Genomic DNA, 13,155 nt, shown 5'->3' on the forward strand with positions numbered 1-13,155 from the left:
TCCAGCTGTTCTCAAAATAAATGTACTCCACCAGGTGAGATCTTGGATTGAGCCCAGGTGGAGGGAGATAGTCAGTATTTTCTTTTTTTTTCAAAGTTGCTGCAACACTTGATCGCTTCTCAGCAAGCTGCTAGTTTAGCCTAGATTGGTTCATCCCTGTCTGGTTCAGGTCTATATCCTTGTCCTTGCTGTCCTTTGACAGCTCTTTGGTCTTGGTCATGGTGGAGAGGTTGCAGTCTATTTTCTCTTTAAAAAAAAATTTAAGATGCTTGTTTTCCTAAAAACCTCACTAAGAAAGTTAAAATTTCTAAGCCATGTTTAGACTGAAGTCTCCTCTCGAGGTATCACAACACTTGCCTGTTTTGCTGAGGCCATTATCCTCCACTGGGAACAGACTCCAGACAAACCAATAGCCAGTTATACACACAACTGTAGAAGGGCAGAGTTTAACATCAACTCAGGCAGGGGGTAAAATTACCATTTTCAGAGCCGAATTCAAGGCTGTAACTAAGCAACCATGATATAATTTACAGTCTTTAATGTCCTTGGTCAAGCTTTGCTACGTAGAACCTCTTGGGGGAGATGGTGTGATGAGAACACAGCGGATGTTGAATATTTAATTGATGTCAATGATTATTAAAAAACATAGAAGGTGAGAATTAAAGAACAGGCTTTCCAAATCATGTATTGTCTCCAATGAATGCTGAAACCAGTCTTTTTCTCACCGTCTTCCACACTCAAGTTTACATCTGTTGTGCATTTTTGCAGCTTTTTACAGTTGAAAATGAATGACAATCAAAACAGTAAGCAGTACTGCTTTTTCTTTTGTCTTGCTTAGAAGCCAAGTGTTTTATAACATTTTGTTAGTGATGGGTAAGAACAAGACTTCTGTCAGATGAAACTATGGGTTCTTACAGACCATGTGGCCACATTAACAAGGTGTCCGAGTCTAAATCAGAAGACTGAAGGTTCTTTGCTGCAGTTTAGTGGAAAGAGCCAAGTTCATCAATAAGAAGGGAGGAAAGTGTCCAAGCATGTTCTGTGCTGGTTTGGTTCCTTGAGAGCAGAGTCACCTCTAGTTCCAGTGAGTCCTGGATCAGTCAGAAAATGATCCAAAACAAACATGATTGATCTAAGACTTTGTTGAGCTATTAAAAAAACAAAAACAAATCAGCAGCGAGTCTATCTTTTACGGTTCTTTAAAGGATCATTTCAAAGATTTAAAAAAATAACAAATTCAAACATGAGGTTCACTCAAAATCAATGAGAGGACACTCCAAAAACGAGTTTTTTATTCTCTATTAGTCAAGAAATTGGCTTAGAGTAGTGCCCCCTATATTTTTAAAGTAGTTAGGCCATTTAGACTAAGTGATACAACATAAATGAGCTTTTTCACCAATTATTTCCTGACAGGCTGTTCTGATATAACTGAATTAAAATGTTGATTGATGCAACATATTAGTATTTTACCAACAAATGTTTTATTCATACAAAATGCCATATGTTACAGATCCTGACACCTTTTCCACATATTCTCAGATTTGAAACATCTTCCAGCATGCCAACCAGCACTCCTCTTTTGGATTTACTTGCAGACTATTTTCAGATGTGATTTTTGCAGCTGTGAGCATGTTTCTGCGGAACCCATTCTTGCTGCCAGTATCCAGAAGTCAAAAACACTTAAAGACAAATATCAACATGAAATTGATATGCTATTACTAAATAAAGCTGGGGTTTGACTTTGGCAACTTTTTATTTTGTGCTGGCCGTAGGTGGTTTGGGGTCGATTAACAAGGGGCGGTTAGTAAATGGATGCCACTGGCCCTGAATGCTGGGACTGTCTGTGTGGAAGGGCTTTCGCAGTCGGATAATGTCCAGACCAGACTGATTGGTCAGCTTAGTCAGAATCTCGGAAATCTGCTGCGATGTTTTGCTTGTAACTAATTCTTCCCTTACGTTGCCATTTACTGTGGAGAGAAAAAAAGCACAAGAATTAACATCTACTACTAACTAACATTATTCAACTATAACACAATATTTTTCGCCCTGCCACGGCCTGGCGACATGTCCCAAGTGCTCTCGGTCTTTGCCCTGATTGATTATTTAAAAATACTTTTGAACATCAAATAGGTCTCACAGGTAAGTACCATACTGCCCCCAACAGCATTTTCACAACAATGCATCACTGCAGTCTACGTTTCCAATTCATTAAAGACCCACTCCGATTAATATGGTGTTTTTGGTGTTTTTAACAAGTTGCTATGGCATTTTTCTGAGGATGGAGGAGATAAATAAAGAAAATGAAGCTTGAAATTACATTTCTGAGAATTTCTGTATTCATATCATTGTGAATCAAGATTAGACTAAAAATGCAAATATGAAAAAGATCCTAATTGTGACGTAGAAAACACGCTGGACGGGTCACAAGCTCCCTGCTCCGCTCCATCCTGATGCATAGACTTGTGGACAACTAGATCCATGTATGTCTGTGCTTTACTCATCTAGGCTGACATCTGACTCAGAACTATACGGCCGGATAGCCTCAATATTGCTCGCCATTTTTGTTGCACTGGTAATGTTACGTTAAGGTTGTGAGGGGTTGTAAGCTAGCAGGACAGCATGTAATGGGTGACAGGAAGGGGGAGGCGGGTTTGCTGTACATCAACATTCCCACCCACAACTCAGAGGTAGTAGTTTCTAATGACCTACTGCCGCTCTGCAGAAACTAGGTCCTACGAAATGTCTAAAAATGACAATCATATTTAAAAGACCACTGGGAACCCTTTTAAAATAGATCAAAAGAGGATTGGAGTGGGACTTTGACCAAAACAAAAAGCTGAAACATATGCCATAATTCTCATAATACAAAACTGCCTCATTTGTTAGGTATGTACCTATAATTTTGATTAGAAGCGGAGTGTTGATTTTTATGATGATGTGTTTCACGTGATTCACAGACAAAGGTTAAAATAAATTGTTATAAAATATTAAAATAATAATAAAGGCTAGATAATAATAAAAAAACTTTTATGTTTAAGATAGTTGAGATCTTAGGAAAGCAGTGTCCAATGACAACCAAAATTTAACACCAACTATAAGTATTTTTTCTTCTTTTTATTAAATTGTGAGGTTCTTAAGGTCTGTTAAAATCTAGCATAAAATTCAGCTGGAAAACCTTTTATCTATTTCCCTACAACCTTAAGTTATGTGTGATGTGGACATCCATAAATCAAAAATTAAAAATAACTATGATGACAAAACAGTGAAATGAGAAAACTATTAAAACAAAATCACGAAGCAACTGATTTTATAAGGTACATTTTTTTTAAGTATTATATAGAAATACCTCTTTTTTTATACGTTCCTTTTTTTTTGTTCAACATACAAGTTTGTTGAATATTGTTGTTCCTAAAAAAAATTAAAAAAGATGACTCCATTGTCATTGTTAGCATTAAACCAATTACCTTATCCAAAACTAGAACCCTATCAATTCAGTTTCGAGTAACGCCTAACCTAAGTAGAAGTTAAAGTAAAGGGATTTTGTATTTTTTCGAGACTATAATATAAACAAGCATTTATTGCACTTACGATATTCTGCTACTATTTTGGGTACGTTGCAGGCCTGTGGAGACACATACACAACTGTTCCAGGGTTCTTCTTGGCATAATCCACCACTCCCTCCTCAATAAAATCTCTGCATCAGAACAAAAAGAGAGTTTGCTGCTCGGTTACTTGTAATTTACACATAAGTAGAAGGAAACAGTCTCGCGTTCTTACCGAACTCCGAGGGAGCTCTGGGCTTTTTTGGAGAAGACGATAGAGACTCGTTTGAGCTGACAGACGTAACGACCCACGCCGTTCTGAAGAACGCTTTTCAGAAAGCGGCTCGGTGTCCCTCTGGATGTCATCGCTCAGCCGTGCGTTAATAATGTAACTTCGATAACCACTGTTTTAATAAACAATTGGTTTATATAGTTAAAAATGGTTAGACTCACAGAGGGCAAAAGGATGGGGAACGGTCCGTCAACAAAATGTTTCGTGTTAAACCATGAAAGTGCAGAATAATTATGTTAAAACATTTAAAAAAAATGCTTCCCTCTAAAATGATTTCAACTATAAAAAATAAAATTCACCTCTCTATATTGAAGTTTTATGAATTATAACACCTCTGTTTACACAAATTGGTTTCTGAATGCCTGAACTCATGTTTCACACGGACTTGTTTTGAAACCGTACCCAAAAGCCCGGGTAGCATTGGAGCATGGGAGAAAAGGTTAGTCTTCCACCAGCAGGTAAGTGTGGCTTTACTCCTGCAATTACTCAACACAAAACACTTTTTGTTGACTAAGTTTATGTTGTTTTTCTACCTCTATCTCCCTCCTTACGTTCTAAACAAACATTAACACATGTTGCTGTCTGTTCGTGTTGATTTCGTCATATTTTGGTGGTCTTCAAATGTGTTTTTTGTCTTTTGCAGGATTATTATGTGTTAATCAGATACCCAATGTGGAGAAGCCTGCTGCTGGAGAGCACTGCCTGTCTCAGGCAGGTGGCAGGCACCACGTTTCCTTATCAAAGACATTTTTCATCCTTTTATTTGAGATCTCCTGTTCAAAGTTTCCACAGGCTTGCTAATTCTTCATATATACTAAATGCTCAAGGAGCAGGCTTTTTCTTGACTCACAATGGACTCCGAACTTATAAAAAAGACACAAACTCTAATGTAGAGTTCCCATTAACTCCCATCACAGTCACAGAAATCAAGCAGTATCTACGCTCCAAAGATATTCCCTTCCATGATGGCTACAGCTGCCTACACATCCCAAGTATCTTCACAGAGTCACCCTCACAGAGTAACAGCTTTTCTATGTTCATTGACAAAACAACAGGACAGTTTCTGTGTAAAGACACTCTGGCGGAAGGAAGCTGGGAGGACCTCCAGGACTGTCTGGAGGTGATGCAGAAAGAAGGAAAGGGCTTCATCAGCCCTAATATTCTGATGCGGTATGCAGAGAGTGTGGAGGAGCAGGAGGACAGGAAGAGAGAGTTTAATGAGGTCCAGGGGATTTGGTCAAGCTCTGTGTTGTTTGCAGATCTTCCAGATGATGAAGTTCAACTCATAAAAACTATGTTCCAGGTATTGTAGATTGTTGTTCTCCCTCTTGTCTGTCGATCATTGCATTTCTTTAGCGTTTTTTTTTTTTTAGATCCTTCATAGAAGTTAAGCATAAAGTAAAAAAGGGTAGTTATTTTATAGCATTGTCTCCAATTTTCTTAATCATGCTCCAAATCAACTTCTATGTCTACTTCTGACACCAAATTTGAATCTTGTGAACTTTGAACCTTCATTTTTTGTTTCTGCTTGCTTAAAGACCCACTCCGGTCATCTTTTGATCAAATGTAACAGCGTTCCCAGTGATTTTTAATTATGTTTATGCAGTTTTTAGCCAATATCCAAAAACCTCTGTCCTTTTTTAGGGCATAGTTTCTGCAGAACTGAAGTAGTTTATTAAAAATTCGCCTCTGCGTTGAGGGAGGGGCCGTTACCATGGAGCAACTCCGACCCCACTTCCTGTCACCCCTCTCTTTCTGTGCTCTCTCACTAACTTACTCGCCCTCACACCCCAGACCTAGTGGTGCAGCTGTACAGTTTTGAGCCTGATGCCAGCTCAGACGGGGGAAACAAAGACGCACATGGATGTGTTTTTGTTTACAAGTGAAGGTGTCAAAATGGAGCGAAGTAGGGAGCTAAGCCCAGTGTATTTTCTATGTAACAAATACAATCTCTTTTTTGTGTCTGCTCCTGATTATTCACATTGATTTGAATAAAGAAATACTCAGAAATGCAGTTTTAAGCTGAATTTTTTTGTATATGTCCTCCATCATGAGAAAAATATCACAAGAACTTGTTAAAACACAGTTTTCATCGGAGTGGGTCTTTAGACATCAAACAACCGGAGTGGGTCTTTAGACATCAAACATTTAAGTTTAGCAATAGAGCATCAGTTCTGTCCTACATGTGTGTTGAGTGTTGACTTTAAAGTCCTTGTGAAACAGAAATAGTACCAGTAAAACATTTTGGGAAAAATAACATGTTTAAATTGCCCTTTTTTAGATAACAAAGATCTCCAATGCAACCCTTAAGAGGTTTGGGGTTAAGCTCTTCAAGCCGACCAAGAGTTTGGTTTTCCCCTGGGTTGGTGGACCTGACTCTTCCTTAAAGGGCATCAAGCTCCTTTCAGCCCAAAGGACAGATGGAGACAAAGTCACTTATAATGAAGCTACATTCCCAAAGTTTAGCTCTTATTACTGCTTGTTTGGCCTTACTCTCATAAGCCGGATGGATTCAGAAGTGGTGCTGACCGGTCATGAGCTGGACTGTCTGGCTGTGAGCCAGGCAACGGGTCTCCCAAGTGTCGCCCTTCCTCGTGGAGTCAGCTGTCTTCCCCCAATTCTGCTCCCCTACCTGGAGCAGTTCAAGCGAGTGACACTGTGGTTGGGAGGAGACATTCGGTCATGGGAGGCATCAAAGATCTTTTCACGGAAACTGGCCATGAAGCGCTGTTCGTTGGTTCGGCCTGGAGAGTATCAACCACAGCCACTGGAGGCACTGGTTCAGAACAAGAACTTGAGCCGCATCATCAAAGGTTCCATCCCAGCCTCTCACAAGTCCATCGTGTCCTTTAAGCAGCTCAGAGAGGATGTGTATGGCGAGCTGCTTAACACTGATCAGGTGGCGGGAGTCAAGTGGACAAGATTTCCAGAACTCAACAGGATCTTGAAAGGTCATCGAAAAGGAGAGCTTACAGTATTCACAGGTACTCATTAATCCTAATTAAAATAACAATTTTAATTTATCTTATTGAGTTTGTACACTAAATGTCTTAGGAAAAACATCTGTTGAAAGTCTTTCATTTGCAAACGTTCATTTAAATGTTTTAGGAAACCAAGAAATATTGGTTTTGGGTAACAAAAGCCTGAAAAATTTTAGAGGGGAATCAAAGAAGATTTTAAAAAGTCACTAGAAGAGAAAACTGTACCCTCAGCATCCATGAATGCGAGTTTAAACCACTAGAAAAAGAGTAATGTAAAAACTACAGTAGAAAAAAACAAGACCTCCATCCTTATGACTGAAGTACAAAAGAACCACCTAAAGGTTCAAATATTTGGAGTAAAATGTGTCAGAATTCAAGTGCATGTTTTTTACTGCCCACATAACTGCTCGCTGAAATTCTGTTTACCAGGTCCGACAGGAAGTGGGAAGACCACATTTATCAGTGAGCTGGCGTTGGACCTCTGCATGCAGGGCGTGAACACATTATGGGGCAGCTTTGAGATCAACAACGTTCGTCTGGCAAAGATCATGCTGACGCAGTTCGCCATGGAGAGGCTGGAGGACAATCTGGAGAAATATGACTTCTGGGCGGACAAGTTCGAACAGTTGCCACTTTATTTTATGACTTTTCATGGACAACAGAATATCAAGTGAGTGAGATATTTTGAAGTTTATTTTAATGGTTTGTGTGTCGAAAATGTTGACCTTTGTAATGTGACTGCAGGACAGTGCTGGACACTATGGAACATGCCGTATACCTCTACGATATAAACCACATTATCATTGATAACCTGCAGTTCATGATGGGACAAGAAAACCTTTCAATTGATAAGTAAGTCTGAAAATGATCTTTTTCACACACACAAAATGATATTTAGAGTTTGAATGCTTTTGTGTGACTCAGGTTTGCAGTTCAGGACCACATCATTGGTGTATTCCGGAAGTTTGCCACTAACAGCAGCTGTCACGTCACTCTCATCATTCATCCGAGAAAGGAGGAGGATGACCGTGAACTGCAAACTGCGTCCATCTTTGGTTCTGCTAAGGTACAAAAGAATAGGTTTTTCTGTCTCTTAAAACAAAAGCTTTACTAGAAAAGGGTGGCTTGCATTACAAATTCAGTCTTAGCTTTGATGTTGTAAATTATTGTTCAATAGCTTTGATCGAATCCTTGAGGATTTTTTTTTCTACAGTATTCATCAAAATTGTAAGATTTTAAAATATATTGTTCCCTCGTTCATCACAGGGTTACATTCTAAAAGTAACTTGCAATAGGTCAAATCTAGGGAGTGGGATTGTAGATGTTTACATGGTGTAAAATCCCTCACTAAACACTTTTTACACTTTTCCTAGACAGACATGAACATTTTCAAAATTTTCTCTCTTGTTTAAACTCTCAAAGTTCAAATCTTCATAGAAAAACAAGTAGTGATGCACGATAATGACTTTTTACAACCGATACAATATGTAATATTTTCCTGCCTCTTGTAGCCGATACAAATACTCAACCGATATTTTTTAAAATACTTAAGAAAAAAATATTAGTAAGTACAAAGTAACAGCGGGCAGCTCTTATGTATTCAACAAATTTGCAGAACTAGTTTTACCTGCAAATAAATTGAACAATAGATTGTACAAACACTTTATTAGCCTTTTCAGTCTGCCATACATCTGTGAACAGAGAACATGCATTTCAATGGACGGAACAAATACTAAGACTTTAACTTAAATACCAATGTAACAAGTACATTTTTCAATGCATATAATGCCCGATATAATAACGTGCAAAAGAAATTGTTTAATCTTAAAGTGCAAAAATTATTGCTTTGTTTGAAACTGAAGTACAAAATAATAACTATAAAGTTTTTTCGAAGTGCAAAATAAATGGTTGCTCAACTTTTCATAAACATAGACATTCAAGCATTTTACAAACCAGAATGACAATAAGAAAAAACACAATTACCACAATTACATTTCGTTTTTTGTTTTTAACTGGGTTTGGATCAATGGGAGATTCTTCCTGACAATAAGTAGCATCTCTACTTTCTGAAAGTTGGCTGTTGATTTTTTTCATCCAGCACATTTGCAGCAGAAGAAAAAAACGCTCACTATCAATACTAGTGAAGGGTGCTGACAGCTATTTCCATGCAAGCCCCGCAGTTTTTTTTCTTTTCTTTTTTTTTCAGAATGAGCAATAGCAAGCTTCATATTTTTTCCACACACCGCGGTGGTGAATTTTTAAATAGCTTGTGAGATTTGTGGTGTTAAAGCTTGACCTTTTTCCCTCTTTGTGACACTTCTGTCGAACACATTTTGCAAACAGCGAGTGAGTCGTTGGTCTCAGACACAGTAAAATAAGCCCACGTGGGTGAGAGCTGCGCCATGTGGCAGACAGAGCTCTGTAGCGCAGGTGCTGAAGGGTGATGTCACTTACATGCTACAGAAGCTTGCAGGATGGGCCGGGTGAGCAGACACCTTGATGGCACAAGTGAATACGGAGTTGTGAGTGAGGAAGTGACGACAGTTTAAGCTTTTAGTTGTCGGTCATTTTTATCAGCGAATTTTTTTCTTATCAGAATTATCGGCAAGACGTCATAATGTCCATTATCGGCCAATAATTATCGGTATCCGATATTATCGTGCAACCCTAAAAATAAGTCAATTTTCATAGAAAGAAACAAAGATCTCATCGCAATTGAAGATTTGTGCAGATTTGTTGAGCTGAAAACATTCTGTACAGAAGACACGGCATGGAGGAGATTAATTAACAATGTTCTACAGCCAATCAGAATGCAGAACACAGTGTGCTGTTAAAAAAAGCATGCAAAATTGCACTGAAAAAACCCTTAAAAACAGTGAGACTGCGAAAGGTAAAGCGCGATATAGCGAAGGAACACTGTATCCTTGAGTTGAAAATTATGGATACTTTATTATTTTTTTGTTTTGTATTTTTTTTATTTTAAAGGGCTTTTTTTGCGTTGACTCAATTTAACTAATATATAGCCAATGTTTGAATATATACTTTTTTAGGTTTGTATTCTTGTTTAACACGCATTTATGAATCAGTCAAACATTAAACTGATTTTTGTTCCCAACTTGTCCGGTTTTCTTGACTTTGGAAAACACAGCTCACCTCAGTATAAGATGCCACATTTTTTTTCAACAACGAACTTTTGGGAAATCTTGCTCTTGAAAGATACTGCTTTATTTCTGTAATGTTCATCTTTGTGCCTTTAAAAGGCAAATAATTAAATAAAAAGCAGTCAAATCTTTGCAATAGGCAGCTCATAATCCTTTCAAGATTCTTATTTTCTGTTTGATGTGTTTAGTCACAGTACAGATTTGAGTTTTTGGTGTGGAAGTTTGTGAAGCTTAAAGACCTACTCTGATGAAAACCATGTTTCTGGTGTTTTTAACATGTTCTTATGGCAAATGAAGCTCTAAATAGCATTTTTGTGAATTTCTTTATTCAAATGGTTGCGAATCAGAAGCAGAAAAAAATTCAGCTTGAAAAACAGCTTATTTGTGATGTAGAAAACACGCTGGGTGGGCCACAGGCTCCATGATCTGAGTTCTGAGCAATGGTTCTGCAGTAACAATGTTCTAGAAAACTTCACAGGTTTTTTGATTTAGGCTAAAAACTGCATAATCATAATTAAAAGATCACTAGGAACATTGTGAAAATAATTTAGAAGATGATCAGAGTGGGTTTTTAATGGACTCAAAGTGCAGAATTAAGAGACAAACTGGAATATTTTTCATCTGGAAAAACTTGGTCTGAACTAAAAAGTTGTGTGGAAAAAAAACTGAACTTTTGCTTAAAATCATTTTAAAGAGCAAAGAAATTCTTTGAACACTTTTCAGGCGAGCCAAGAGGCAGACAATGTCCTGATTCTGCAGGAGAAGAAGCTGGTCACATGTCCGGGCCGCAGATCCTTACAAGTCACCAAGAATCGCTTTGATGGAGACGTGGGTATCTTCCCCTTGGACTTTATCAAGGCTTCGCTCACCTTTTCAACTCCCAGCAAAGGCAAACACAAGCTCAGGAAAGTTGCAGGCAAGTCAGAGAATGAGGAGGAAGTCCAGTTAAACACTGCAGCTTCAAGCAAAGGAGAGGCTAAGGGAGGGAAAGCAGAGAAAGGGACAAAAACAACAAAGACTCAACGAACACAGAAGAATCCTGCCAATAAAAATGAAACCATTCAGAAGTGATGAAGTTCAAATTAGGCAATGGTCAATTTTCTTTAAAGATCAAAAAATGTTTGTTGCATTTCTACATTCAAATACTTACAACTTGCTTCAATCCTGTGTGTCATACTTAAGTTATGGAAAGACATTTCATGTAAATACATTTAAACTAAGTTGTCTTTAAACGCGTGGGGGGAAAAACAACTGTGAAATGTATGAAGTGTCAATTTTGACTGAATTTCTTTTAAATCAATAAAATGCAGACTAGAAAAAGTTAATTTCAAGAGAAAATGTTAACACAAGAATGTGACAGATAGGTTCAACTCCTACTTAGTGTTTAAACCCTTTTAAACAAAAGTATTTTTGTAGAAAATTGTCAGTTATTGAAATTGTCATGTTTATGTCCTGCTACATAGATTTAGGAGATACTGTAACAGGAAGAGCTGCTGTATTTTTAATTGTAACAGTATTGTTGCTTTTCTGTTCTCTTCATATAACTGCAATGTATTCTATACTGATTTTTTTACATAATTGATACAGCAAATCACTGCTAACAAAAAATCCTCAAGTGTAGGGTGTATTTTATTTTGTGGTCTATAGGGGGCACTGTGGCCTAAAAAGTGAAATAAACGTTGACATGACTGACATCTGTTGCCAAAATAAAATGATTTGTACACAAAGTGTTTGAGAAATTAATGGATGTGTTTGTTAGTTGAATGAGCAAATTGTCTTATCTTAAAGCAAGTTTTCATCTTTTGTCGCCGCCCAGTCTTGTGGCTTCTACTCTACTACTTTAGAGTGTTGGCAAATAGCATTTTACTAAGGGGGCATAACTTGAAGCTTACCTTTCCTAATGTTTACCACAGCCTGTGTGAATGACACCTCTAGCATTCTGTTTCACAATTATCACATAAATCTTTCATCAATTGTCCTGGTGTGCAATTACAGGTAGAATGAGCAGCCAGGGGTGGGGTATCACCGACAAAAGCTCTCGTAGTCACAGCAACTCTATTATTTAGATTGATCAAGCAAATGGAAATTTTCAGTCTTAAAATATGAATGCACTACAGTATTTGATAAAAATATTTTATTTTTAGCAATGGTTAGTCATAAATTCATTTTGTATCACAAATGGGTATGCTGAACATTTTTGAAATTTTGACTGAACTGATAAAAGCATGTTTTTATCTAAGCCATGAAAAGAAGATGCAATGTATGATACTTAAAAAAAAAACTGACATGATTCCATTGAAGCCTCCAGTGCCTTTAAAATCCAACATCCTTGTTTCCAGCTGTTTGTCATTGATGATTCGGGTTTGGATTTGGTTTCGCAGGAGGTATACTTGTGCACATTTGAAATCACTGCATGAGCCTTGCAAGTTTATTTATTTTAAACTGTGTTTAAACATGATTTACGGTAATAATAAAAAGTGGAAAAATCACATCCAATTATGTGTGATAGAAGTTATTGGGTGAGATGACTGTTAAGAATCTGTCTGAGCTTAAACTTAAAAAGTGAAAATTTATTATAATAATAATTTTTATTCATTGATTGATTTCTAGAGCACTTTCAAGCAGCATCCAATGAGGCCCAAAGTGATGTACACAATGTCAATCCAATATAAGAATACAAAAATAAAACAAAAAAGAATACAAACAATTCATTTTTGGCAATTGTGATTGCGTCAGCAGAGGTGCACCATGGCACCATTCTCTGGGCCCAAGAACAGTATTGTTCCACGTTGAGTGTTTTAAAAGAATCAAGCAAAACAAAAAAGCTAATGCACTATAGACCAATAAATAATTTACCAAGCCACAAGAAGAAATTGGAGTTGTCCCACTTAGGAATACAAACATAAAACGACGTGTTAAAGCCTACACAACTGGAAATTTAACTTGGTTTGTCAAAATAAAATCAAAAATGTGAACACAGCTGGAAAAAAAAATGTGATCTGTGGCTTTTATTTTTCCATTATACCACAGCATTGTTATTTTCAGCAACTTTAGGTAGCGAATGAACATTAGTTTTACTTCGTATAAGTAAAACACCACTGAAATCAATTGTTGACACCATTTTCTGAAAGCAAAAACTGCTGTAATACATAAAAAAAAGTTTTATACAGAACATCAA

The 13,155-nt window shown here is 37.3% G+C and overlaps 2 protein-coding genes across 2 annotated transcripts; one reads left to right on the plus strand and one right to left on the minus strand.

Moving 5' to 3' along the window:
• Positions 1 to 811: 811 nt before the first annotated feature.
• On the minus strand, positions 812 to 4,046 carry mrpl43 (mitochondrial ribosomal protein L43). The gene is made up of 3 exons (XM_004080604.3): positions 3,779 to 4,046; positions 3,589 to 3,695; positions 812 to 1,967 (listed from the first exon to the last, which is right to left on the minus strand). Exons 1-3 carry the CDS (start codon positions 3,907 to 3,909, stop codon positions 1,753 to 1,755), a joined length of 453 nt encoding a protein of 150 aa, XP_004080652.1. The 5' UTR covers positions 3,910 to 4,046; the 3' UTR covers positions 812 to 1,752.
• Positions 4,047 to 4,176: 130 nt separating this feature from the next.
• Positions 4,177 to 11,707, plus strand: twnk (twinkle mtDNA helicase). The gene is made up of 7 exons (XM_004080624.4): positions 4,177 to 4,293; positions 4,479 to 5,138; positions 6,117 to 6,819; positions 7,246 to 7,486; positions 7,561 to 7,668; positions 7,741 to 7,882; positions 10,701 to 11,707. The coding sequence occupies exons 2-7, from the start codon at positions 4,506 to 4,508 to the stop codon at positions 11,046 to 11,048; spliced, it is 2,175 nt and encodes a 724-aa protein (XP_004080672.1). The 5' UTR covers positions 4,177 to 4,293; positions 4,479 to 4,505; the 3' UTR covers positions 11,049 to 11,707.
• The last annotated feature ends 1,448 nt before the right edge of the window (positions 11,708 to 13,155 follow it).

Source organism: Oryzias latipes, chromosome 19 (assembly GCF_002234675.1).
Source record: "Oryzias latipes chromosome 19, ASM223467v1".
NCBI classification, from domain to species: Eukaryota; Metazoa; Chordata; class Actinopteri; order Beloniformes; family Adrianichthyidae; genus Oryzias; species Oryzias latipes.

Coding starts and splice junctions, on each gene's coding strand:
- mrpl43 (XM_004080604.3), bottom strand. CDS start 3,909: ATGACATCCAGAGGGACACCGAGCCGCTTTCTGAAAAGCGTTCTTCAG. Junction 3,696..3,778: donor CAGAGCTCCCTCGGAGTTCG/GTAAGAACGCGA, acceptor GTTCTGATGCAG/AGATTTTATTGAGGAGGGAG. Junction 1,968..3,588: donor CAAAATAGTAGCAGAATATC/GTAAGTGCAATA, acceptor TTCTCTCCACAG/TAAATGGCAACGTAAGGGAA.
- twnk (XM_004080624.4), top strand. CDS start 4,506: ATGTGGAGAAGCCTGCTGCTGGAGAGCACTGCCTGTCTCAGGCAGGTG. Junction 6,820..7,245: donor AGAGCTTACAGTATTCACAG/GTACTCATTAAT, acceptor TCTGTTTACCAG/GTCCGACAGGAAGTGGGAAG. Junction 7,883..10,700: donor CCATCTTTGGTTCTGCTAAG/GTACAAAAGAAT, acceptor AACACTTTTCAG/GCGAGCCAAGAGGCAGACAA.